Genomic DNA, 24,576 nt, shown 5'->3' on the forward strand with positions numbered 1-24,576 from the left:
AGACTGAAGTCCAACTCAAGGCCACAGGTTTCCCAGCCCTGTTAGACCGATTTCCCACATGGTAGGAAATACATTTACTTTAATGACCACTTGTCCCTTCTAACTTTACAAAAACTTTCCTCCCAATGTAATAAACAACCAACAAAAAATAGATATGTGACTTAGTGGCAGATCATTATGAGCCCCTATCTGTGAATATGTGTGTTTCCATTGATCCTTACAATTGAAGGGCCCTCAACTTATTTTATTTCCTCAAAATAGTACAACTCTTGAGTGTTTGAGATTCCTATAGAACATGGCTCCATTATAGCTGGAAAGGGAAAATGCAACTTGAAAATCAGAGAGAAGGCCTTTTCCCTCTGGATGCTTCCCTATTGCCCCATCCCCACCGTCCTCTGTGTTTGATCTAGCTGCTTTGCAAATCTAAATTTTAGTAACAAAGCCCAAATGGATCCCACTCTTCTTTCACTGGTTGGATGCTTTCAGCAGTATCTATTACCTCCCTTGAGCCTGACCCAGAGCTGTCTAATACACTTGTAATGTCAGTGCCAGAAATAAAATGCCACCAAGATCAGAAGCTTAATTCTTCAAGAGAACAAAGGTCTATCACAGAGAACATATGAACATTAGACTTCAGTCTAAACTTTTCCTAGCAAAGGCAGAGTTAATTCTTTCCTTTAATTTGCTTGACTGGAAAACAAAAAAAAAATCTTGATTAGACAGATTAGGTTTACAATAATAATTCCCTTCCCAAGCAAATGTACTTTAGAAATACGATGCTAGATTTCTTATTAAATTGCAACTATTACCTAAACAGATGGGGGAATTCTATTCCATCCAATTCCACAAACATTTAATAAGTTCAGGCTATTTACAAGGCACTGTGCTAAACTGTTGGGATACAATTTGGCATTTGTTAGAGCTGTGAGCTCCTTGAGAGGAGAGAATTTCCCCCTCTCCCCCTTTGTATCTCCAGGGTTTAGCACAATGCCTGGCACATAATAGTCAATAAATGTTGATTGACCAAATAATAATAAATAACTAACTACAAAGATGAAAATGAAATAGTCCCTGTCCTCAGATGCTCTAAGGAGTTTTACTTTCTATACTGATAAGAAAATACTACATGTAAACCAAATAAATATGAAGAATTTGGTGGAGTGGGGCATTAACAACTTGGGGGATTGTGGAAGCCTGAAAGGTCTCTTAGGGCATCTTGCAGCTTGGCCTCGAAGGGTTCCAAGAGGTGTAAGAAAAAGGAGAACATTCTAGGGATAGAGGACAGTCTGTACAAAGGGGGAGTTAGAATGATGTGTACATGGAAGAGAAATTAGGTCAGTTTGGCTAAAAGTCAAGAGTGCATGAAGGGGACCAATACAAAGGAAGGTGATCATAGTTTAGAAACTATATCACAGGATATGTTGTTCATAGGACACAGTTCTGTTAATTACTATCCGGGGACCTTTGACAAATCACTTGCCTTAGTTTCATCATCTGTAAAATTAGGGGGTTGGACTGGATGAACTCCACAGTCCCAGTTTCAAATCTGTGATTTCAAGGTCAGAAAAAAAAAAAAACGCCTGTAGAGTTGAATTAGTTACATATTCCAAAGATATCAGGCCCAGTTTATTTGTAAATGAGGAAACTCTTTTGCACATTCTCTAGCTCCTGATTCTGGGAGTTTTTACTACTGCCTGTCTCTTTCCAGGAATGCTCTCCCTTCTTATCCCTGCCTCCTGGCTTCTCTGATTTCCTCAAGGAAATCTCAGCTGAAATGCTACATTCTGTAAGAAACCTTCCCCAATCCTCCTTAATCTTAGCGCCTTCCCTCAGAAGCTACTTCCAGTTTCCCCTGTATACATCTTGTTCATACGTAATCCCTTGCATGTTGTCTCTCCTATTTGAACATGATATCTTTGAGGGCCGGAGAAGGTTTTTGTCTTTCTTTGTATCCTCAAGGCTTTGCACAACACCTGGCAAATAGAGAGCAGGCTCCGACTGACACATTCTCTGGAGTTTTTGGATTTTCCTGCTTGCAGTTGAAAGTATTCTAGAAGGACTTTCTGTTTGCTATTCCAAAATTTATTCCATTTCTGCCTTATGTGTAGATGAAAAGAAACTTCTCAAGCTGTTAGAAATAATTTTCTTTTGGCAAAATGGTACAAATAGATCTGACCCTATTTACTTGCTCTTCCAAGCCTAAGAATGACTATTTCTGATAGCAACATAGAAGAAAACCAGTGAAAGGGAGAGGGCAGCATTCTGTACCATACTAGAAAAAGCACTATACCGGGAGTCAGAAATTTTGGGTTTGAATTCTGACACACTGGTTGTGTGGCCTTTGGAGAAGGAAGGTACCCTTCCCCTATCCGAGTCTTAGTTTGTTTATCTATATAAAATGGGGATAATAATTCTTGTCCTTCTTCCTTTACAGGGCAAGGAAGGCACGCCATAAGCCTTAAAACTCTATAGGAATGGGTGTCATTGTTGTGTGTGCTGATTAGCTTGGGTCCAATTGGTGGCATATTTAAATTCTGGGATCTAAACAAATAATTCATAAAAGCTCCTTTGCTCTTTGTTAAGAGTGAAGGGAGCAGCTCTGCAGTGCAGAAGAGACTCTTTCCTTTAGACCCTTCATCTTTCCCAGAAGGCATGGGGTGCTGGAGTGACACTCATACTTGTGGGTTCTGGGAATACAAATATCCCAGACTTACTCAGCTGTGGACAGGGACTTATTTAGCTGTCTCATTCTTCCCCAATTCCACATGGTGGGAAAGGGCATGATACTTGTCAGAGAGATGTGAAAGATCAGCCAATCAATAGTAACACTGATTCTTAGCACACAGGGGCATGATGTTATGTGGGGCTCTGCAAAGCAAATTAAGGAAAGAACTTTGAGCTTAAGCAGAGGTCAAATTAAGCTACTCATGCAAACAAGCACCTTAAAGAAAACATTTAAACAGACATTCAACAAATTTGTTGTTCAGTTGTTTTAGTCTCATTCGACTCTCTGTGACCCCATTTGGGGTTTTCTTGGCAAAGAGACTGCATTGGTTTGCCATTTCCTTCTCCAGCTCATTTGATAAATGGGGAAACTGAAGTAAACAGAGTTAAGTAACTTAATTAAGTTACTTAATTTGCCCAGGGTCACACCGCTGAGGCTGGATTTGAACTCAGGTCCTTCTGTCTCTAGGGCTGGTACTCTATCCACTGCACCACCTAGAGGGTCATTATACATAAGAAATGAGTTTGTTAGGGTTTATATTTTCAAGGGTGGCTTTACTCTCCCAGTTCCCAATCATGTCTTGGTCTTTAATTGGCTTTGCCCTAATATGATAGCATCCAGGACTGGAGAAGATTTAGAAGATTTAGAAGGAGAAGATTTAGAAGTCTGGGCTAGGCCCAAATCTGAGGTTCCTTTGGGAAAGCTCAAATCAAAAAGGACTCTATACCACCAACATACCTGGGGCATGGCCTGAAAGGAAGAGCAGGGTGAAGTGGAGAGTAGGGGAAGAAGAAATCAAACTGATTCCAGGCCCCAGGGTTCTGGAAGATGGAAAAAACAAAACAAAACATTGAACATTCCAGTAAATGTTCAACAGCCTGCTCAAGGGGGAAAATGTGTGCATGATGTGTATAAGCTTTTAAGTTTGACTGCAACATTGACATTTTTTCCATCCTTGTCTTAAGTCTGGGCAATTAACAAAACAATAAACCAAGCCCTGATTGGTTTGATGATTTCCAAAGTATAAATATCCACCCTGAAAATTTAAGAATCAACTTCCTCCAACACCAAAGGCTTGGCACCGACCCTCCCCTGGCTCTGGGGACTATCCCTCTGTCAACCCAAGTACTCCTGGGATTAAATAAAAATTTACTTACTCAGATAAAGACTGGTATAATCAGAAAAATTTAATGAGTTTTGAGGGTGATGGAAACAGGCAGCTTGGAAAGAGATAAGGTTCAGATGGTGACAATGTAACTGGGTATTCTAAAAAAAAAGAACTCACATTTATACAGAGCTTCCTATGTGCCAGGCACTGTTGCTAAGTGCTTTACAATTATTATTTCATCTTATCCTCACAATAACACTGGAAGATGCTATTGTTATCCCCACTTTACAGATGAGGAAATTGAGGCAAACAGAAGTTAAGTGACTTGCCCAAGGTCACAGTTGATAATGTCTGAGGCCATATTTGAACTCAGGTCTCCCTGACTCCAAGTTTAGCACTTTTCACTTTCTATGCCACTGAGCTGTCTCTACAAACTTATGTCCTGTATTTCTCAGACTCCTACATCTTGAATTTCTCTTTCATTCTCCTTACCTCTCCAAATCTAGGCAATGAAGTCCACCAATAACTTTTTCTACATCCTCCATTTTGGTTTTAACAACTTAAGTTTTGGACAGCTAATACCAATAGCCTTCCAATGATCAGCTCCCACTTTCTAATTTGTATAAAGCCAACTAAATTTCATCTTCCTTAAATTTCTGGGATAATCCTTTTCAGCATTCAGTGCTTCCTAATCAAATATTTAAGACCTGACACCAATGGACCCAGGTGGTGTAGATCACACTTGCATTTTACTTCATTTTAACTCTACGCTCCTGGTACAAGCAAAATAAATTGCTATTAATAATATAATGTATGCTTTTCTCTTTTCCTCTTGCCATCTCATGCTTTTTGTTGTTCAATCATTTTAATCATGTCTGATTCTACGTGACCCCATTTAAGGTTTTCTTGGCAAAGATACTAGAATGGTTTGCCATGTCCTTCTCCAGCTGATTGTAAGATTAGGAACTAAGGCAAACAGGGTTAAGTGACTTGTTCCAGGGTCACATAGGTAGTAAGTGTCTGAGGCCAAATTTGAACTCAGGAAGATGACTCTTCTGGACTCCACGCCCGGCTCTCTAGGCTCTGAGCTACTTAGCTGCCCTGTCTCTTGTGGTATCCTCTCTATTAATTTCTTCAAAACCTAGGTCACTGCTTTCCTTTAAGATTCTTCTGTGAATCAATGAACAGATGAGTTCTATCTAAGCAACCTAATTCACAATTTATAATTTATAATAATTTAGCCTTTACAATAAATCTCTACAATTGAAATTCTGTTTATTCCCATACATCATGTCCATATGTATTTGGGTTCTGTTCATTGAATTGTAACTCTAATGAGAAACAGTAAAAAAAAAAAAAAATGATTGATTTCAAATTGGAATCTCTGTTTCAAATCCCAGTTCTTCCACTTACTACCTTTGTACCCCAAAGCAAGTCACTGAGCCACTCTGGGACTCAGTTTCCTTATCTATAAAAAGACCTGGTTGGACTAGATGATCTCTAAGTTCCCTTGTGTGTTTCAAGGGTGAGTGTGCTGGAGCCAGCTTGACCCAGCTTGCAAGGGCCAATTGTTAACTTTTCAGTTTGAGCCTTTATATCGTGGAAATCAGAAAACACTACCAATCAAGGATTGATACATTATTCTGTTGACTATCTAAAGAAAGTGATGTAGAAAATGTTAATAATGCAGTTAAACTTGGAAGTGAGTCTTTTTTTTTTCTTTTGCCTCTAAATCTATTATCTTTCTTGGGGCTAAAACTGTTGGAATTTCTGCATGTCTATATAACATGAACACTCAGTATCTTAGCTAAGTTTATTTCTCCATTGTTGAACCATTGCAAATGAATAGCAAAATTCTTAAATTCAATTTACCTTTCCTTGAATTACATATTATAGCAATATAGGTTTGTGCTGATTTTCTTTTTTAAGTCTCTTAAATGTAACACTAATTTTTTAAAAAGGCACAATTTGATTGTCACAGTGAAAAGAACACTGTATTTAGAGTCAAGAGATTTGGTTCTGAGTCTTGGTTGTGACACATGCTCTGACTCTAGGGAAGTCAGTTAACCCCCATAAGCATCAATTTTCTCAATCTGTAAAATGGGTATAAATAATATGCTATATTACTTACCTTGTAGGATTGTTTAGAAGAGTGCTGTATCAATATATTACCATTAGTGTTAAAGGTCTTCAAAAACACAGAGCTGAAACAAACTTCTAGAGGTTAGCTAGTCCCACTACCCATCTCAACTCCACCTAAGTTAACTGAGGCTGTCTATAATTAAACATCCCTAGGGATGGGAATTGTACACATGTATTTTGTTTTTAAGTGTATTTTTTACTCTAGTATCCAAATCTCTCCACAATGCAGCCCCAACTTCCTTTTCCAAACTTATCTCCTAATACTCCCCAGTATGGCATCCTTGGCAGTCAGATCACTGCCTCTTACTATGCCTGATACTTTTCCTGCCTTTTCTCACACTGCTAACTTTGCCTGAAATGAGCTCTGCATCTTCATTCAGTCTTACCAGTTCTCCAACATCCAGCTCATGCTCCAACCCTTGCACAAAAGCTTTGCTGTTGTCTCTAGCCCACCATTATCTCCCCTTCTCCTGACTTCTCTGCATCAATCATTGGGCACCTATATATATATCATCTTCCATCATTAACTTTAATCTACTGTCCTGTACTCCTAAAATTCCACAGTATGTATCAGTTCTTTCTGGAGAAAGCTACTACTGAAATTCAGGACTACTTTGTGGTAGTAAGTTTTTCAGGCAGTGCCCTCATTTTAAGTTTGTATCATTTCTTTCTGGAATAATCAAAAACCCATAGTTGAATATCAGGACCACTTTAGAGCAAAAGGTTCTTCTAATCCCCCACAATGCCTAGCACCGTGTTTTATCATTGTAAATGGTCAATTATTTGTTGACTGATCTGAAAACAGGAAGCTCTTTTTTGTGATTAACACAAGGGTTTTTAAGCTCCAATTTAAACTCATATCTTTTAGTCATGGAGGGGAAAAAAACCCAAACAACCTAGTCCAAAGGCTTCCTTATAACATATGAAGAAAACAATGTATTGAGTTCTACGTGGCTATCCAAGGTGCCACAATGATATTAAATCCTTGAGAGATATTTCTTAGTGCCAGGCCAGCTGCCCATAGCTTACTTTCTCTTCTTTCCCCAGAACCCTGGACCTTATTCTTTCTTGCTCCACAGCCACCGACTACCTGAGTAGGTCTCTTCCTTTTTTTTTATTTCTCTAAAGCAAGTCACTCATCTTTTTAGGATCCCCAGGTAGAAGGTTTCTGACTTTCATAGAATTTGTCCCACTTTAAGAACTTGTTAACCACCTGAGCATCATTCCTATGTCTCAGAATATTGGTCCTGAGTTCTGGGTGTTATCTAGCTCTTTCTATCTCATTCATACAGATTTAACAACTTTCCCAGATTTACTCTGACGACTCATTTCTCAAGAAACTGCTGAAGAACTTTCCCCTCTAGACTTCCATCAGTATAAATTTACAAGAGAAAATGCTTTAAGCAGATAGTGATAATAGGCAGCTCAGTGGTACATTGGATAGAGGCTGGCCTTGGAGTTAGGAAGATCTTGCCTTAGACATTCATTAGCTACGTGACCCTGAGCAAGTCACTTGACCACTCTACTTCAACTGTAAAATGCAGATTATAATAACATATACCTCTCAGGATTGTGAGGTAATATTTGTAAAGTGTTTTGCAAACCTTAAAGTCCTCTATAAATACAATTCCTGGCATGTCCTACTCTCTCACCAGCTATTCTTTCTTCAGCAGCTCTTCATACTTTTCTCCTTGCTCTCATTTTCTTGCCATTTAAAAATGCATTTTATATTTGTATTTATTTGTATTAACTGTATATATTTGTAATTATGTATATATGCACATAAGTTTGTGTGTGAGTATATATGTGTGTATGTGTATATATGTATATGTGTGTGTATGTGTATATATGTATACGTGTGTGTATATACATTTATGTATGTGTATATATACGTATGTGTATATATGTATATATGTATTTATATATATATATGTGTGTGTGTATATATATATACCCTTACTTTCCACAAGAGGCCATTATTCATCATTCCCAAGCTGCTGGACCTTAACCCCTGAAGTTGCGGGCAGGTAGGTGGCACAGTGGATAGAATGCTGGGCCTGGAACCAGGAAGACTTCTCTTCATGAGTTCAAACCTAGACTCAGACACTCACTAGCTGTGTGAGTCTAGACAAGTCATTTAACCCTATTTGTCTCAGTTTCCTTATCTGTAAAATGAGCTGGAGAAGGAAATGGCAAACCACTCCAGTATCTCTACCAAGAAAACCCCAGTGAGGTCGCAAAAAGTCAGACATGACTGATCAACGACATTCATTCCCTGAAATTACCTTGTATTTATTTTACGTATGCCTCATATGTTCATATGCATTGCCCCCAAAAATGTAAGTTTCTTGAAAACAGGCACTGATTCCTTTTTATGACTGTAACCCCCATACCTAGCACAATGAGTGACCCATAGCAGGTCTACTACTTGATTGATATCCAAAAGCCTTTTACAATGTAATCCAGTTCTTCTAAGACAGTTGACTGATGCCAAATATAGGAGGATAGTCCACTCCTAAATCTTACCTATCCCATCATCATTCAGGGGCTCGAATTAGGTGAGGTTTTCAAACAGAAGCACTGAATTACCCATTCATATGTTGCTGAATCAATTCAGTTCTTTCTGATCCTTCATGACCCTGTTTGGGGTTTTCTTGGCAAAGATACTGGAGTGGTTTTCTATTTCTTTCTCCAGCTCATTTTCCAGATGAGGAAACACAGATCAGCAGGATAAGGTGACTTGCCCAGGATCACACAGGTAGAAAGTGTCTGAAGCTGAATTTGAACTTGGATCTTTCTGACTCTAGGGCTGGCACTCTACTCATTGTGCCACCAAGCTACCCACAATAGCTCCTCATTCATATACAACTTACTTAAATGTAATTTCAAATCTGGAAAGGAGATGATCTTTCCTGAATCTCATATAAATGAAAAAAATTATGAGACTAGGAAGACTGTGAAATCTTCCCTCCTAGAAATGTTCAGAAAGAGAAAACACAGCCAGTTGTCTGGGATGATTCAGGTGTGACTTCAGCCCGATAACTCTGGGTATTTTATTTCCTCTTCTATTTCAGCAAAACGTTTCTGTCCCTTTTCAAGAACATAGCATTTTTTTCTCTGGAAGTCTTTGGGCTTCTGTTTTCCAAGTATTTCAGAGTAGCTGCAAATGTTTAAACTGATCATGGAGTAATATATTTCAAAGTGAAAAGATGAAATAAAGGTTTTCCAAAATTGAATTAGCTCAGGGACTGAGAGTTTAGCAAAGCAGGTGAAATGCATTTGGGTTAAATCCAACCCTAGAAGAAACATCTGGGGTCATCAATTAGAACTTTCTCCAGGGAAGCTGAGTGGCAAGATCACACAGGGAAGTAGGAACTCAGGATCTGTGACTCCAGGGCCTAAGCTTTGCTCACTATACCATGGAAAAAAATAATTCCTTGGATGATGAGTGTGTGTGTGTGTGGGGGGGGGGGGGCAGGGGAACCAAGATGAGATAGATATCTTTAAGTATTCCAAACAATGCCATGTGGCAGAGAGATTGGACTCATTCTTTTTGGCCCCAGAGTAAAGAACTAGAGAAACGGGTGAAAATTTCAGAGAGGTAGATTAGGGTTTGAGTTTATGATAAAGAAAGAGTTTGCTAATAATTACAAAAAGGAAAAAAAATAGAACTGTCTTATAAAGTAGACAGTTCCCCATCACTGGTAGTATCCAAATGAATACTCTTTCCAGTAGAGCTGGAGGAGATCAATCAATTGATAAGCGTTTATTAAGCACCTACTAGATTCCTGGCACTAGGAATAAAAATATAGAAGTAAAACAGTCCTTGCCCTCAAGGAACTTAATAGGATATTAAGGTATTGTGGGGGAGATTTATTATTTAAGTATAGATTGGCTTAGATGACTTTTGGGGTCCCTTCCAACATTGATTTATTTTAGGCATTTAGGACAATTTTTTGAGATGTCTAAGGTGCAAGCAGGTATTATGGTCCTGTGCTGACTTCAGTGACTGCTCTAAAGATTAATCAGCTCAAAAGATTCCTTCAAAGGTCTTTTCCAGCCTAAGGTTACATGTAAATATTTTAAAAGCAATTATAGTTTTAAAGGTGCTTCCAGTTTGAAAGAATGTTTCACATCTTCTAAAAATGATCATTTCACTTTTCTCCAATTGACACAGACAATCTCAGAACATTTTTCTTAGAAGCCAGAAGTTGAAATATATTCTTTGACTACAGAGAAGGTCCCCACAGTGGGGAGGGAAGATGATCAGAGACCTGCCCAGGGACCTCCTGTGGAGATTCACATAAAGAGAGAATGGATCCTTCTTCATGGTCAAATGCAGAGCTGCTACCCAGGAACACCATAGCCCTAATGAGGCACTCTGGATGGAAAGTTAAGGTTTGTGGATGTAACTACCATAAGGGTGCTGACAGCTGTCATGGTTGGCATGGCACAGATGGCCAAAAGGATTATTCTTACCCTAGTGCCTGAGGGTTTTTTTCTACACTAGTGTAGAACCATCTCACTGTTCGCCCCACCTTTTCTCAGGCCCTTGTCAAAAACAATTCATGTGTACTGTTAAAAAACAAACAAAAAACTAACATTCATAAAACACTTTAAAGTTCACAATCCCCTTACAGACATTATTCATTTGAATTTTTCAACATCCTCACTGAGTTGGTACTTCAGGAGATATTTCCCTCAGTTTACAGAAAAGGAAACTGAGACCTGGGGAAGTTAAATAACTTACTCATGGTCACTTGCTAAGTGCCAAGAGACAGAATTTGAACCCAGGCATTTCTGGATACCAGCTCCAGAGCTTTTTTTCAGTAGAGCACTAACTTTGGAGGTAGAGGACCTAGGTTTGAGTCCTGCTTCTGACATTATTTGTATGAGTTTGACCCAAGTCACTTAAGGTCTCTGAAATTCAGTTTCTTCATCTGTTAAATGAAGGGCTTTTTCTAGATGACTTTTAAAGGTCCCTTTCTGTTTCTCAATGAAAGATCCTCTGTTTTATATCATTTGGACATGTCACATCCTCTAAAGCTTTAAGAGGAGTTTATCTGATTTTTAATCGTGATTATAATGTTTACAATGATGTTCACATTCACAGAGCACTCCATTCACTGTTACAGAAGGTCTACCTTTACATTAATTAATGTGTATTATTTAAAGAAAAAGAAAAACTGAAATACAAATGAAGAACCCTGACCTGGGATATCATTGGTATAGGGGACTTCCAATACCATCCATCTCTGCATTTTATACTCTTAGAACTGTTTCTGGCAACACAGAGAGGCCTAGTTCATGTCAGTGGTGGAACTTGAACCCAGGGCTTCCCGACTATAAAATGCCCCACTTCCTCTCCCAGGCCCATGCTATCACATAGTAAAAACCACCCAAGGTGCTGAAAGTATATTCATGGAACATATCCTGACTTCCTTTCTTAACAATGCAGGCAATGTGCACTTCTGCATCCAAAGGAATCATTCATATTTCTTCACTCCAGGTTCCCTCGCCCATAAATCCACTGAACCAATTTAGCATCACGCTTATATGTGTGATTAACATCCTCACTGTAACTCATGTAGTGATGGGATGTCATTGTTGGCAATTCATCTGGGACTTGTCAACTGTGGAACAGATGCAGTGCTCTCTTAGCTGAGGAGTGATAGCCGTCAGGAGCAGGATGCTCTGTGACATTCAGTAAAATACACCATAGAAGAGAGAAGGCAGGAAAGGAAGAGGCCCACATTAATAGAGCACAGTTCCTTTGGTGGGGGCTTACATATACCATTAACATGTAGTCTCAATCCTAACTGTCCCCTTCAAACATTCAAGAGGGAAAGGGTGGACTATCTTCTCCAAAACAGGTGAGAACTTCCTCTCCTTGAAGAGGGAATCCAGAAGCCTTTTTCCAAGACAGGATCATTTCCCTAGATTAGGGGATGGAAACTTATGACATGCACATCAAAAATTGGAAAGAATCAGTGAACCAAATGTGTCTCCAAAGAGATGAGATGATGCAACTCCTCTTTGCAGAGGTAGCAGATTATGGTGCAGTACTGCATGGATGGTCTGATTCAAACAATGTGTGGATTAGTTTTGCTAAAATGCTTATATTCTCTTTCTTTTTTTTTTCCTTAGTTACAAATGATGGCTCTTTGGGTGGGAGAGGAAAGATAGATATTTGAAAATTAAGGTGATAGAAAACAAAAATTATCCAAAAAGATTCAGTCAACTCATAGACTCTCCTCCTTGGTTATCCCTCTCCATCCCTACCCTCGCCATAAGAGTTGCACTTCAGACCACCCTCTCCCTTACCTTTTCAGAGCCAAAGAATAATAATTGAAAGTTGGCATTCCACTTCCAAAAGGCTACCTTCAATTCAGTAGGTTCTGAGACTCTACTGTGATCATATTTGGAAAATATCTGACTGTGACATGATAGCCCTAAATTTTGGGGAGAGTTTGGTTTTGTATGTAATGCTTTTGAAAAGTGATCCTATTTTTGACCCCAGATGAGGAAATATTCTCTGCTGTTTGTTTAAATCTCTGGAAGACATCTATTTGGAGATTAATGACCATCTACCCTTCCCTATGTGGGAACAAAAACTGGGTTGATAACTTTAATGTCAAAATATACTTTATAACTTTTAATTTTAATGAAAAATATCCTGAGATTTTCTGTTATGGAATTATGAGATGTAGAGCCAGAAGCAAACTCAGAGACTATCAAAATTTAACTCTTTAATTTTTTTCAAATAAGAAAACAGAGTTCCAATGAATCTAAATAACTTGTTCAAGGTCACTAAAGTCATAAACGGGAAATCTGGGAACTGAATCTAGGCTCTCCAACTCCAAATTCAGTACTCTTTTTCATGGAACCATATTATCAAATAACAAAGTGAAAATATGTTTTTCAAAGATGGAACTACACATTTTGCATGGCTATAGTAATATATTTTTGTCAAAAGGAAAGAAAATAAGGAAAATGCATTATTGAAAGTGAAATTACTTGGTCAGAAATGAATGTTTTTAAGAAAGATTTTAAAAAATTTACCCAAACTATTTCAAGTGTCTGCTATGAGCTAGACGCCTTCATCATGGCCACATCATGTGTCAGGAGACCATTAAATGCACACACACATTTTTCAGAAAAAAAAAGGATCTTTAAAAAGTTTGAGCAAACTCTGATCAAGGCAAGGATTCATGACAATTCCAAAGGACTCATGATGAAAGTGTTGTCCACTTCCAGAGAGAGAACTGATGAAGTCTGAGTGTAGACTGAAGTACACTTTTTTGTTTTATTTGTATGTTTATTTTCTTTTGCAGCACAGCTAACACGGAATTATTTTTTGCACGACTTCACATATATGGTCGATATAATATTGCTTGCCTTCTCAAGGCGTGGGGGAGAGGCAGGAAGAAGGGATAATTTAGAACTCAAAATTTTTTAAAATGAATGTTAAAATTTTTAAAAATGTAATTGGGAAATATTTAATGAAATAAAAAATTCTTAAAAAAAGAATTGAGCAACTGGATCTGCTCCCTATTAATAAAGTGCTGCTGAACAGCCTCATTTGAAAACTCACCCTTAAAAGAATGGGAATTCTAGTCCCTCTTGGAAACCCACTGACAAGGGAATATTGTGCTCCCTGGCAGAGGCACCGTGCTTGGGTGGGGACTCAGACGCCCGGCTGCCGCAGCATCACCTGCTATTCTAAGAGCACCCACACCCAACTGACAGCAGCTGTTTCTTTGGAACATGCAGAATGTGATATGTTTTAGAGTGAAGCCCCAGAGAGAACAAATTTAATGGACCATGAAAAACAAGATATTTTTTGAAAGAGTTCAAGCAGAAATTTTAAACTCTCTTGCTTTCCTCCTTCCCTCTGGGAGGTAGTAAGGTACAGTGGAAAAGGCACTCACTGGCTTTAGAGTCAGAGGATGTGGGTCCAAACACCACCTCTGACATTTACTACCTTTGTGACCCTATCAAACCAATTAGCTTCTGGGCCTCAATTCCCTCATCTGTAAAAGGAAAAGCCTAGACTGGATGACCTCTATGACCTCTATGAATCTTTGAATGTTCCTTAAAAGTCTGACATGAAGTCATACCCAAGATCACTGGCCAGGTCAGGGTCATGGAATCATTCTGCCTTTCCAGCCTGAAACAGTTACAAGGTCACTAACTCTTCAGCAGGAACATCAAATGTCTTTTCTGGAATTGCTTTTCCAAATACTCTGGCCATCAGGCACGGGGAAATAAACCCCAGGTTGGGCAAAATTAATAATAGTTAATAATAACAACATATAGCTAACATATATATATGGTACTCTACATTTTTCAAATCATTTTACATAAATTAATCAGTGTATACAATCAGAGCTAATAGAGATTAGAGATCATCTGGTTCAAAATCCTCATTATACAGATGAGGAAATTAAGACTGAAAGAACCAAGGTTACACAGCCAGCTAATGGTAGAGTCTAGTCCGGATGGAGCCCATGTCTCCACACCCAGATCATTCCAATATACCATATTACTGCTCAAGGTCTATCGTGGACGTACCAAATACAAAGGTGTTGCAAAGTACTAAAATAAAGATAACAGTGCTTTCCACCCAAGTGCTTTAAGTACAATAGTCAGGGTGGTAAGAACAGAGAAAGGTACACAGACAAAGTCTCAGGGTGTCTTAAGAAAAGTGGTGCAAGGCTGTTGTCCTCTATCTACATATCTGAGTTTCAGAGGATAATTCCAAGGGCTGGTGATCGTTCTCTGGCAGAGAGACTTCCTCCTTTCCTCTACCTCAGCCAGATCCTTCAATGGCTCTGCTGCTGCATGTCTGATTACTAGAAATCTAGACAAAGACCTAGGCAGTGCTCAGATGCAGAAAAACAGCTGGGACCCTCATCAGGTTTTGGAATTTGTTGGGTGTTTCTCCTTTTGTATTATTGTTAAGTCATTTTGGTCATGTGCAAATCTTCATGACCCCATCTGGGGTTTTCTTGGCAAAGACAGTGGAGTGGTTTGCCATTTCCTTCTCCAACTCCTATTACAGATGAGGAAATTCAGGCAAACAGGGTTAAGTGACTTGCCCAGGGTCACACAGCTCGTGTCTGAGACTGAATTTGAACATGGCTCCTCCTGACTCCAGGCCTGGCACTCTATCCCCTGTACCATCTAGCTGCTCCTTTGTACCACTGCTGAACACTAGTAATAATAGCTAGTATTTATATAGCACCAACTACATGCCAGTGCTGTGCTTGGTGCTTTACCAATATTATCTCATTTGATCTTCACAACAACCCTGGGATATAAAGGCTGCTGTTATCCCATTTTACAGTTGAGGAAACTGAGGCAAACAGAATTTAAATAACTTGTCCAAGGTCATATAGCTAGTAAGTGTCTAAGGCTGGATCTGAACTCAGATCTTCCTGATTCCAAGCCTGACATTATTTCCACTGTGCCACCTAGCTGCCTGCTTCATTCCCCATCCTATTACCTCAACCTTGGGGATGACTACATGCCCATCTATTTTCACTAGTGAAATCCTTTAAGTCTGTATTGCCATTAGTTGATCCACCTGGAACCCTGCGCCCATAGTTAACCAATGAATTTATGCAGCAAGGTCAGCGGAAGCTTTGTCCTTCATTGAAGGTTCTGAGTGAAAGTCACATGACCCCTGTTCCCAGGCTAGCCCATTTCACATGTGTTTCACACTAGAATTCCTTTTCATCCTATTTCAAGGCCAGAATATTTCACAAGAAGTTATTTCATTCAAGTCTCCATAGTAAGGTCTGAACCATAATTCAATCACACAAGAAATGACAAATTTAAAGCTTCTCTGTGAAGATTTCAGAACCTTCTGAAGGAACCCATCTCAATTATTTATTGAGAATTTTATTTATTTGTTGAAAAAATTTAGAACCCTCATTTTTTATCAGTTAAATTTTTTCTATTTGAATCTAAATCAATGGCATCAATTTAAATCCATTCCTTCCTCTAGCCTCGAGGGTGATAAATAATGGGTCCCTATTTTCTGTGAAAGGGGATTACATATATATGAATATCATTATTAAATCACTCTTCCACATTCAAAGACATAAAATAAATTCTTGGCTGGCTACAAATTCACACTTCCTGCTCTGACACATACCATCTTTCGTTCCATATCCTATGCATTCATTCAACAGATTTATTGAGCACTTATTACATGCAACAGAGACAGTGTGCCATAGTAGTTAGAGTGCTGAGCTCAGAGCTAGGAAGATACGAGCTCAAGTCTTGCCTTAAAACAATACTGGCTGTTTGACCCTGAGTAAATCACCCAAGCTCCCAGTGCCTAAGGCAAAAGAGTATATGTCGCAAAGACATTGCCAACCTGCATTAGTTAAAAGGAGTTTCCTCCCCATGCCAATGAAATCACAGGTCCAGTTTCTATCCCTATTAAATGCAAGACATTGAACTAGGTGCTTTGAAGAACACAAAAATGTACATGATCCCTGCCTTCTGTGAGCTTACAATCTATAAATATGTCAGCTATGTGGGCACATTGGACTTGGGAGTCAAAGAGACTTGAATTCAAATTCTACCTCAGATACTTACTAGCTGTGTGACCCTGGGCAAATCAATTAATTTCTGTCTACCTCAGTTTCCTGGACTGTAAAAGGGGTTTGTGTGTGTAATAATAGTACCAAACCCCTAGGGTTATTGTGAGCACAAATGAGATAACATGTTACACACTTGCAAATCTTAAAATATAATATAAATACTAGGTAGCTATTAAATAATAAAATCTGAAGTCATGGCCAAGATGTTTTTCTGTGGGACCTAGTATGCTTCTTTATACAGCTTTTGTACCTCTCAGTCATGGATACCATAAAGAAAAAGGGATGGAAAAAAATTAAGCATTTCTATAATGCCTACTATGGGGCAGGTTCTAGGCTTATAAATATCTCATTTGATCCTCACAATTCTAGGAGGTAGATGCTATTATTATTATCCATATTTTATATATGAGGAAACTGAGGCAAACAGAGGTTAAGTGACTTGCCCAAGGTCATATAGCTAGTATGTGTTCAAGGCTGGACTTGAACTCAGGTCTGCCTGACTCCAGGAAGAGTACTCTACTGTGTTGCTTGGTTGTCTCTAAAGACACATACAGTGAACAGAAGAGGTAGATAGAGAACTGGATCCTGTGGGACTGCCGTCTCATCAGAAATCAGACTTGTTTATATCTATGTTTTTGGTCGGTTCTGAAATAGTTTTAACAAAAGCATCCCTGCTATCCTGTCCTAAGCCACATGAAGTTTAGAGAATTTAGAAACATATTTTAATATCAAATTTTTCTTTCCTTTGAAGAGGAAATGTAATCTTACTTCAAATACAAGTATCTACCTAAGGGGAAGGAGTCTTCCTGAAATGTGGGAAAGGGGGAGTGGGGTTAAGTTGATTAGGCTGAGAATGAAATACAATCTGTATATGAATTAAGCAATTAAACGATATTCAGTTGAGCCTGTCTTCCACCCTGAATTCCCACAAAAGACTTGGCAGAAACTTTATTAGAAAAAGCAGCTTAGGAGAGAGAATGCTTTTGGTTGTGAACTTCTGGAAAATATGGGTAAAAACAGGTTTTCTATTACTGTCCTCCCACCAGATGTTGTAGCCTATGCCTATAATCCCTGTTACCAGGGAGGCTGAGGCTGGGACTCAGGAGTTATGAATGGCTAAGGAACTCAAGCTGATAAGGTGCATGCACCAAGTTTGTCATGAGTATGATGAGCCCCCAGGAAGGGAAGGGGAGTACCAGGTGGCCTAAGGAGGGCTGAGCTGGCCGGCTTAAAAAATTGAGCCATCAACAGTGGGGTTGGCCCCTGGGTACCTTGCATTTCCAGGGTGGGTGAGTAGGGAGAGGTTTGCTTTTAAAAGCAAACAAATTAGAATAAAGTGAAAAAATAAATAAACAAACGAATAAACAAACAAATAAATATTCTCTTCACTACATTCATCTCTACCCATGAATACCTTAATGCCATCCATACAGTGTGCTATCCACTTTTGAAGATTCATTTAAGGAGCCTAGAGGCTTATATTAGGTGATAAAGCAAAAGATTCTTTTCTACCACAATCCACCAATGTTACCCTGTCACACTAAGTGTTAAGCATGAGTTATGATCCCTACATGGTTATTTTAAAAGGGTCAGTTACTCCTTTCTGTCCACATTGATTTTCTCTCCTTCACGCAAAGTTCCCTTTGATGTCATGGATTACTGAGCCAGAGGATGGCTTCATTTCTCTCCTGTTCTTCACACTTTGATGGCAAAAGCCTCAAAAGTCTCCATTTGGACAAATTTGAGAGACTAGGTTGTGTGTGGCTTCCCTTTGAAATACATCTCTCAGAGGTCATTCTGAACCAAACACAGGTCAAGCTTTCATACTCTACCTCTTCCCTGGTTACTGTGGGGATCAAAGAGGCTGGAAAAAGATTCTCAATTTCTGGATTGTTTCATTTGCAAAAGTCATTCTAGCAATTCTTGATTCTTTCTGATCTTTCAACATTACAAAATGCTAGCATTCATGAGTTTTGATCCAATGCCACTGCTGTGCCAAATGGTGCAGATAAAAGCACACAAAGAGCATCGGCACTCTGAGGTATGCTAACATAGTCAACCCATGCACCCAATGGGCACAGACCATATTTTGTACAGAGGAGTCTGGATTATTTGCAAAAACATAAGAAAAATTTCTTCATGTTATAAAAATGATTTTAGAAGCAGCATGGCAAAGTTGATAGGGATCTGACTTCAAAATCAGGAAGATCTGGGTTCAGGTTCTGCCAATGACCCATACTGACTGTATGATCCTGGAGCAGGTCACTTACACTCTTATTGCCCCCGGCAAAACTTTAAAATTACAAGTTGCAGAGCCTGTGCTTTGATAGAGGGATGTTCTTCATCTAGAACTTCCTTATACCAGTGAAATCTCAGGTCTAGTCTCTATCCCTATTCAAAAATGATTAGACATCAAACATTAGATTTGTAGTGTTTTCGTGCTGTTGAATATGAAGAAATAAGTGAGTGAATGAAAAAATCATGGATTAAGCACTTACTATGTAACTGTCATTTTACTCTGGTACCATGTATTCAGCACAATTCCTGAACATTATTCAGCCAGCTTTGATAATCAGGCTGAATAATTCTGATCTCTAGGTGGCCCTATTTTTGGCTTGAATTATGTAGCCTGACTGCCTGTTCTAAGCAATTAACCACATCATTGCCAAATTATAATTTTCTTTCATTCTGTGGATACGTAGTCCATTTTAAAGCCAAATGCAACAGAAATTATATAGCTTTACCTAAATAGGGTCATGTCAACCTTTGGTGACTTTAGCAATAAGATCAGCTAACAGCATTTTCCCTCATTGCAAAGAGCTTCCTCTTTCTTCTTAACTATCATAAAGGAACTCCAAAGCTGACCACAGAGACAGCTATGGGATGGTGGCAAGAGCCATAGCAAGTCCCTTTGACCCCTATGGGCCTCAGTTTCCCTATCCATACAGCAAAGGAGTTATACTAGTTGACCCTTAGATGGCCCTCTAACACTATGACTTTTAAGATACTTTCCAGCAAGGTTCCTAACTTTTGGAATTAATTCACTTTTGGTTAAAAAAATGTCTTGAATCTGGAAAGTCCACCTATTCAAGTAGATTCCAGACAGATATGGGATGGATTTAGGTTGTGAATTTTGGAGCACAATGAATTGTCACTAAAGGGCTAAAAGGCTCTAGGAAACCCACTGGTGGCATGAGGGTCAGGGGTAAAGAACTTTGGAATTGGGCATGCGCCAAGCTATTATAGAGAAGCATATAGTCAACTGAATAGATTTCATTAAACTTCATTTCTCTCCTCTTTCCAAGGTTAACCAAAGAAATCAGACCCATAAAATTCTCAGAAATAATTTACCCTTTAAATAAGCTTATAAAAGGAGTATTTTTTCCCCCTAATGTATTGCTCAGTCTAACAACTACAAGTCATGTCCGCATCTCCCTCCGAGCAACGGGGACAAGAGGGCATGGAACAATGAATCAGTCTCTGTAATGGAAAATGATGTGTTTTGCAGTCAACAAGCAGTAGGTGGGCACTTTCTGCCTGGGGGCCCAGAACTGAAATTTCTGACAATTCACTGAATTTAAGAGGTTGCTCCAAGGAATATTTAAACCATAAATTGGTTATATTGTAAACCATGCAGCATCTGTTATATCGGAACCTGACAGCTACTGCAAGTTGAACCCACTGGCATTAAGTACAGTGGTGGATGCTGAAACGTGGCGAAAGGAAAAACCACTCCAAAAAGGCGATTACACCAAGCAGAGGCACGACAGGAAAATGAAACAATCCAGTGGAGAGATTCCTCCAGGCTTCTTACTTTCTTTGAGATAGAACAGGAACAACCTGCCTTGTTTTTTTGGTAAAGAAAAGGGGGTGCTTAAAGAATGAGTGCTCATTTTTTTTTTCTACTTATTTCTTATAGGATCTAAAGATGGCAGCACGAACTAGTTGACTCAATTTCCCCTCACCCACAGACAGACATCTAACACAGGTACCTGCAAAAGGATCTTGTTCCCATCATGATCTTCTGTCTGCCATCGTCCTTCACTGATTGGGCTACAGGGATTGGGCAGAAGAGGGACAAGCTGCCCGATGTCCTTTACTCGGAATTCTAGCACAGAGGAGTCTGTGGGCACTGGTGTTTGGCCACTGGGGAGTCTTTTCAGAGAGAACTGGATGTCCACATCCAGATTTGAGTAAATGGGGAAAATGCAGAAGTCTGACTTCTTCTGACTTGGGTTCCTTTTCAGGATCATCTCATAGAGCTTCAATATGTCAGCAAAGTTCTCATGCCGGCAGTAGATGGTGAATCGGACAATTTCTTTCCCATAATGTACTGGGCGGATGGCCCAGAGTGGGGTTCCTGGGGCTAGGGTGAAGAAATCCTGACTACAGGGTAGGTAGGGGAGGAACCTGCCATGAACTCGCTCTGTGTGGTGGTAGTGCCATGGTGGCCTCTGGAAAGTTTCATGGAGTTCCAAAATCTGCTCTTCTCCATATTCCTCTTGTAGAAAGAGAACCACAGCAAGGGCCGGCTGGGAAACCTTGTTCTGTCTTTTCCGTTTCCGAGCCACTCTTCTTTCAGACACACGGAAGAGCTGGAGATCTGGGTGGATCCAAGACAAAACCTTGTCTATGGCCTCCTGGAGGGCTTTGGACTCACCTGGATCTGTAATCACATGGACGCTGACAAGGAAGGGATCCTGGGTATCTTCCACGGAAAGCTCACCTGAGAGAACCAACAGAAACACAATGTTAATGGGAAAACATTTTCTCATCCTCATTCTCATCAGGAATCTTTTATGGTAAAGGCTGGGCAGAAAAAGGAAAGACACATACCAACTAGGCTGTCCTCCATGAGTTCTGCCTGTGACTGTGTCTGCATCATTGGGAAATGTGACTAAATGAAGACTGCCCTGGGGAAAATAACCCAACAGCTAAACATTTATTTAGGAAGGACCCTCAAATGATGTTTGATCAGTCTCAGAATACTGAACTGTTGCAATAGAAAAGGAAGCATCTGGCTAGTATGGGGATTTATTGCAAGGGTCAAGGACAAAAAAGATTTAGAAATGAATTACTTCTCAGATTCAAACTATAAAAATAATAGGTATCTACTGTTGATCAGTTGTTTTTAGTTGTATCAGATTCCTCGTGATCCCATTTGGGGTTTTCTTGGCAGACATATTGAAGTTGTTTGCCATTTCCTTCTCTAGCTCATTCTACACATGAGAAAACTGAGACAAATAGGGTCAAATGACTCGTCCAAGGTCACACAGCTAGGAAGTGTCTGAGGTCATATGTGAACTCAGGATGATGAATCTTCCTAGCCAGGCACCCTATCTACTGCCATCTAGTTCTCCTACTACCTACTAACAGCATTTCCAAGGAGCTCAAATCAGTATTTGCATAGAGTTGCATTAACTCATATCAAGACTTCCTATTAAATGAATATGGGTCATATAATCTTCCTCATTTCCCACAGAGGAAGTTAAGGCAAAGTGAAGAAATATTAAGAATTTACTTGATCAGGGTCACATAAGGAGTCAGGGGCAGGGCCATTTTCCTCCTTTGGGTTCTTTTTAAATAATGCCATATCTATATTACTTATATCTATGTAAAATATTTTCAATATGCCATGCGAAAGATTTGTAGTTTCTTCTGTGTTGAAATTCTCTCTACCAAAGGCAGATCTTAGAACTGTCCATTGTCCGTCGAAGGAGTTGCCTGAGGCCAGGAAAGGTTAAATGTCTTGTCCAAGGTCATGCAGCCAGTAAGAATCAGAGCCGACTTCTGTGAATGATAAATTCTGAACCCAACACTACCCACTACACAAGTCTGCTTCTGACAATTAATTTTTAAAAAAAGACATATTGAACATATGGTTTAAAAGGTAAGAAAAACCATCCAATATAAACATATTTATCTCAAATCCATAACTTAAAGTAACAAGATCAAGATGCTGAAAGGAGACGTATCCAAATAAATAAAAACTTTGATTAAAAAAAAGAATAACAAGTATGGATGAACTTGGGATGGGAATAGCTGGAACTATTTCTAAAACATATGGCCTAGATAGAAATGCATCACTCTTCCTTTTCTAAGCCTGATCATATTCTAAGATACATTGAAGTCAGTAAAGTCCATGATGTTGAGAAGCTCATGTCATGGAAACAAGAGAGAAAGCCACATGTTACTTCTTTTTCTCCCACAGTAATTAAGACCTCCTCTCCTCACCCTCTTTCAAAGGACCTAGATGAAAAAAGTTGTATTAATAAACATGCAAAAATTTTAAAATGCACCACTTCTGACAAAGATAGATGCCTTAAAGGAGGTAGCTAGCCACCACATACTTTCTCCAGTAACAACCTGAAATTCACACCAGTTTAAAAATGATCAAGAAATTCAGTGAGAAACAATAGTGACTTCTTCCACTTAACAGGCAATAGGAAAGGAGATTGTCAGCACCAACACAGGCCAACAAGACAACAGCTTCCCAGCATGACCAGAGACAAAACAGATACAGGTAGTCTTTGAAGGCATTGTGTCCATAAGTAGCAAGAGAGGGGCCCCGAATCCCTCAACAGTCCCAGGGAGCTCTGAAAGTCCAAGGGTGATGACCTTGGGAGCCCCAGGGAGTGGCAATGACCAGTGCTGCGCAGCAGCACTCAGATCTGGAGATTCTGGGTGTCCTCAGTCTCTTGGGACCCTAGCACTTTTCTGACACTGTAGAGACTCATGCAGTGCTCTGCATCTCAAAGATCCAGGGGGGACCTAAACCCTAGAAGGTAGAAGTCATAACAAGAACCAGATGACCCAGAGGACCATCACTGCAAAAGTGTAGCAGGTGCCAGAGCCTAGCCCTGGAAAAAAGCCCCAGTTTAGGAATTAAAATTGGAGAGATTATTAAACCAAAGAAAACATCAACTAACATACAAAATTACTGCAGATCTAGAGATTCCCCCCAAAAGAGGGAGAGAATAATTATTATAGATTATATATCATATTATATATATAATTATATATAAATATATATATAGATTATATACAAATATTATATATATTTTCTATAAGCAGAGACTCAAAAGAAAAAAGTGATTTTTCCACAAGGCTTATATGAATAGTTCAAAGAATTGAGCAAGAGGTAAAACAAAACAAAAACCAACAAAAAACCAAATACCTTCATGAAACATAAATTCTGGAGGAAAAAACTGGAAGAATAATTAGAAGAGAAAGTGGTGAACCCTATCCAAGAGATTTCCTAAAAAGAATATATAAATCAATGACTACATGAGACAGCAAGAAATATTAGAACAAAATCAAGACCGAAAAAAGTAAATGAAAATATAAGACATCTGATCTGCACAACAACTAACCTGAAAAACAGGTCAGATCAATTAGGAATCAATGAACTCCCTATAAACTATGATTTTCCCCCTAAAAGCCTGAATATTATACTTCAAAAAAATCACAAATGAACATTGTCTATTAAGATCTATTAGAACCAGAAGGCAGAATGAAGACAGAAAGTATTCACCAATGACATCCTTAAAGGAAAAATCCCAGCAATGTCATGGCCAAAATCCAGAGCTCCCACATCAAAGAAAAAACACACTGCAAGCTTCCAGATAGAAGCCATTTGTGTACCAAGGAACCACAGTTAGGATCACAGAAGATCTGGCAGCTTCTACTACAAATGAGAGGAAATCTTGGAATACAATATTCCAAAAGTCAAAAGAGATAGGCTTTCAACCAAGAATAATTTACTCAGCAATGCTAACTACAATTGTATGGGGGGAGGGAGGAAGGGGATGGATTTTTAAGAAAACAGAGAACTTTCAAGCATTCCAGATGGGGTAAAAAACTGAGCAGAATGAAAACACAAAAGCAAGAGCCAAGAAAAACCTTGGAAGGTAAATTTATTTGAACAATTGAAAGAGGCCATAATATCCTCATGGGGGAGAAGAAAAAAGTGTCTGTTCAGAGCC

General features: G+C 39.1%; 1 protein-coding gene across 3 annotated transcripts in view; it reads right to left on the reverse strand.

The window, feature by feature from the left end:
• The window catches only part of FAM124A (family with sequence similarity 124 member A), a 121,932-nt gene that overhangs the window by 29,366 nt on the left and 67,990 nt on the right, over nt 1–24,576 (reverse strand). For 2 of the 3 annotated variants that reach the window (XM_072610490.1, XM_072610489.1), the window contains one exon: nt 20,584–21,317. In XM_072610490.1, the coding sequence (XP_072466591.1) occupies nt 20,584–21,317 (734 nt within the window). Of the gene's footprint in view, nt 1–3,463; nt 3,547–20,583; nt 21,318–24,576 lie in introns of all 3 variants that reach the window. The other variant, XM_072610491.1, reaches the window with a different exon arrangement.

The sequence above is a fragment of the Notamacropus eugenii genome, chromosome 5 (genome assembly GCF_028372415.1).
Source record: "Notamacropus eugenii isolate mMacEug1 chromosome 5, mMacEug1.pri_v2, whole genome shotgun sequence".
Taxonomy (NCBI): Eukaryota; Metazoa; Chordata; class Mammalia; order Diprotodontia; family Macropodidae; genus Notamacropus; species Notamacropus eugenii.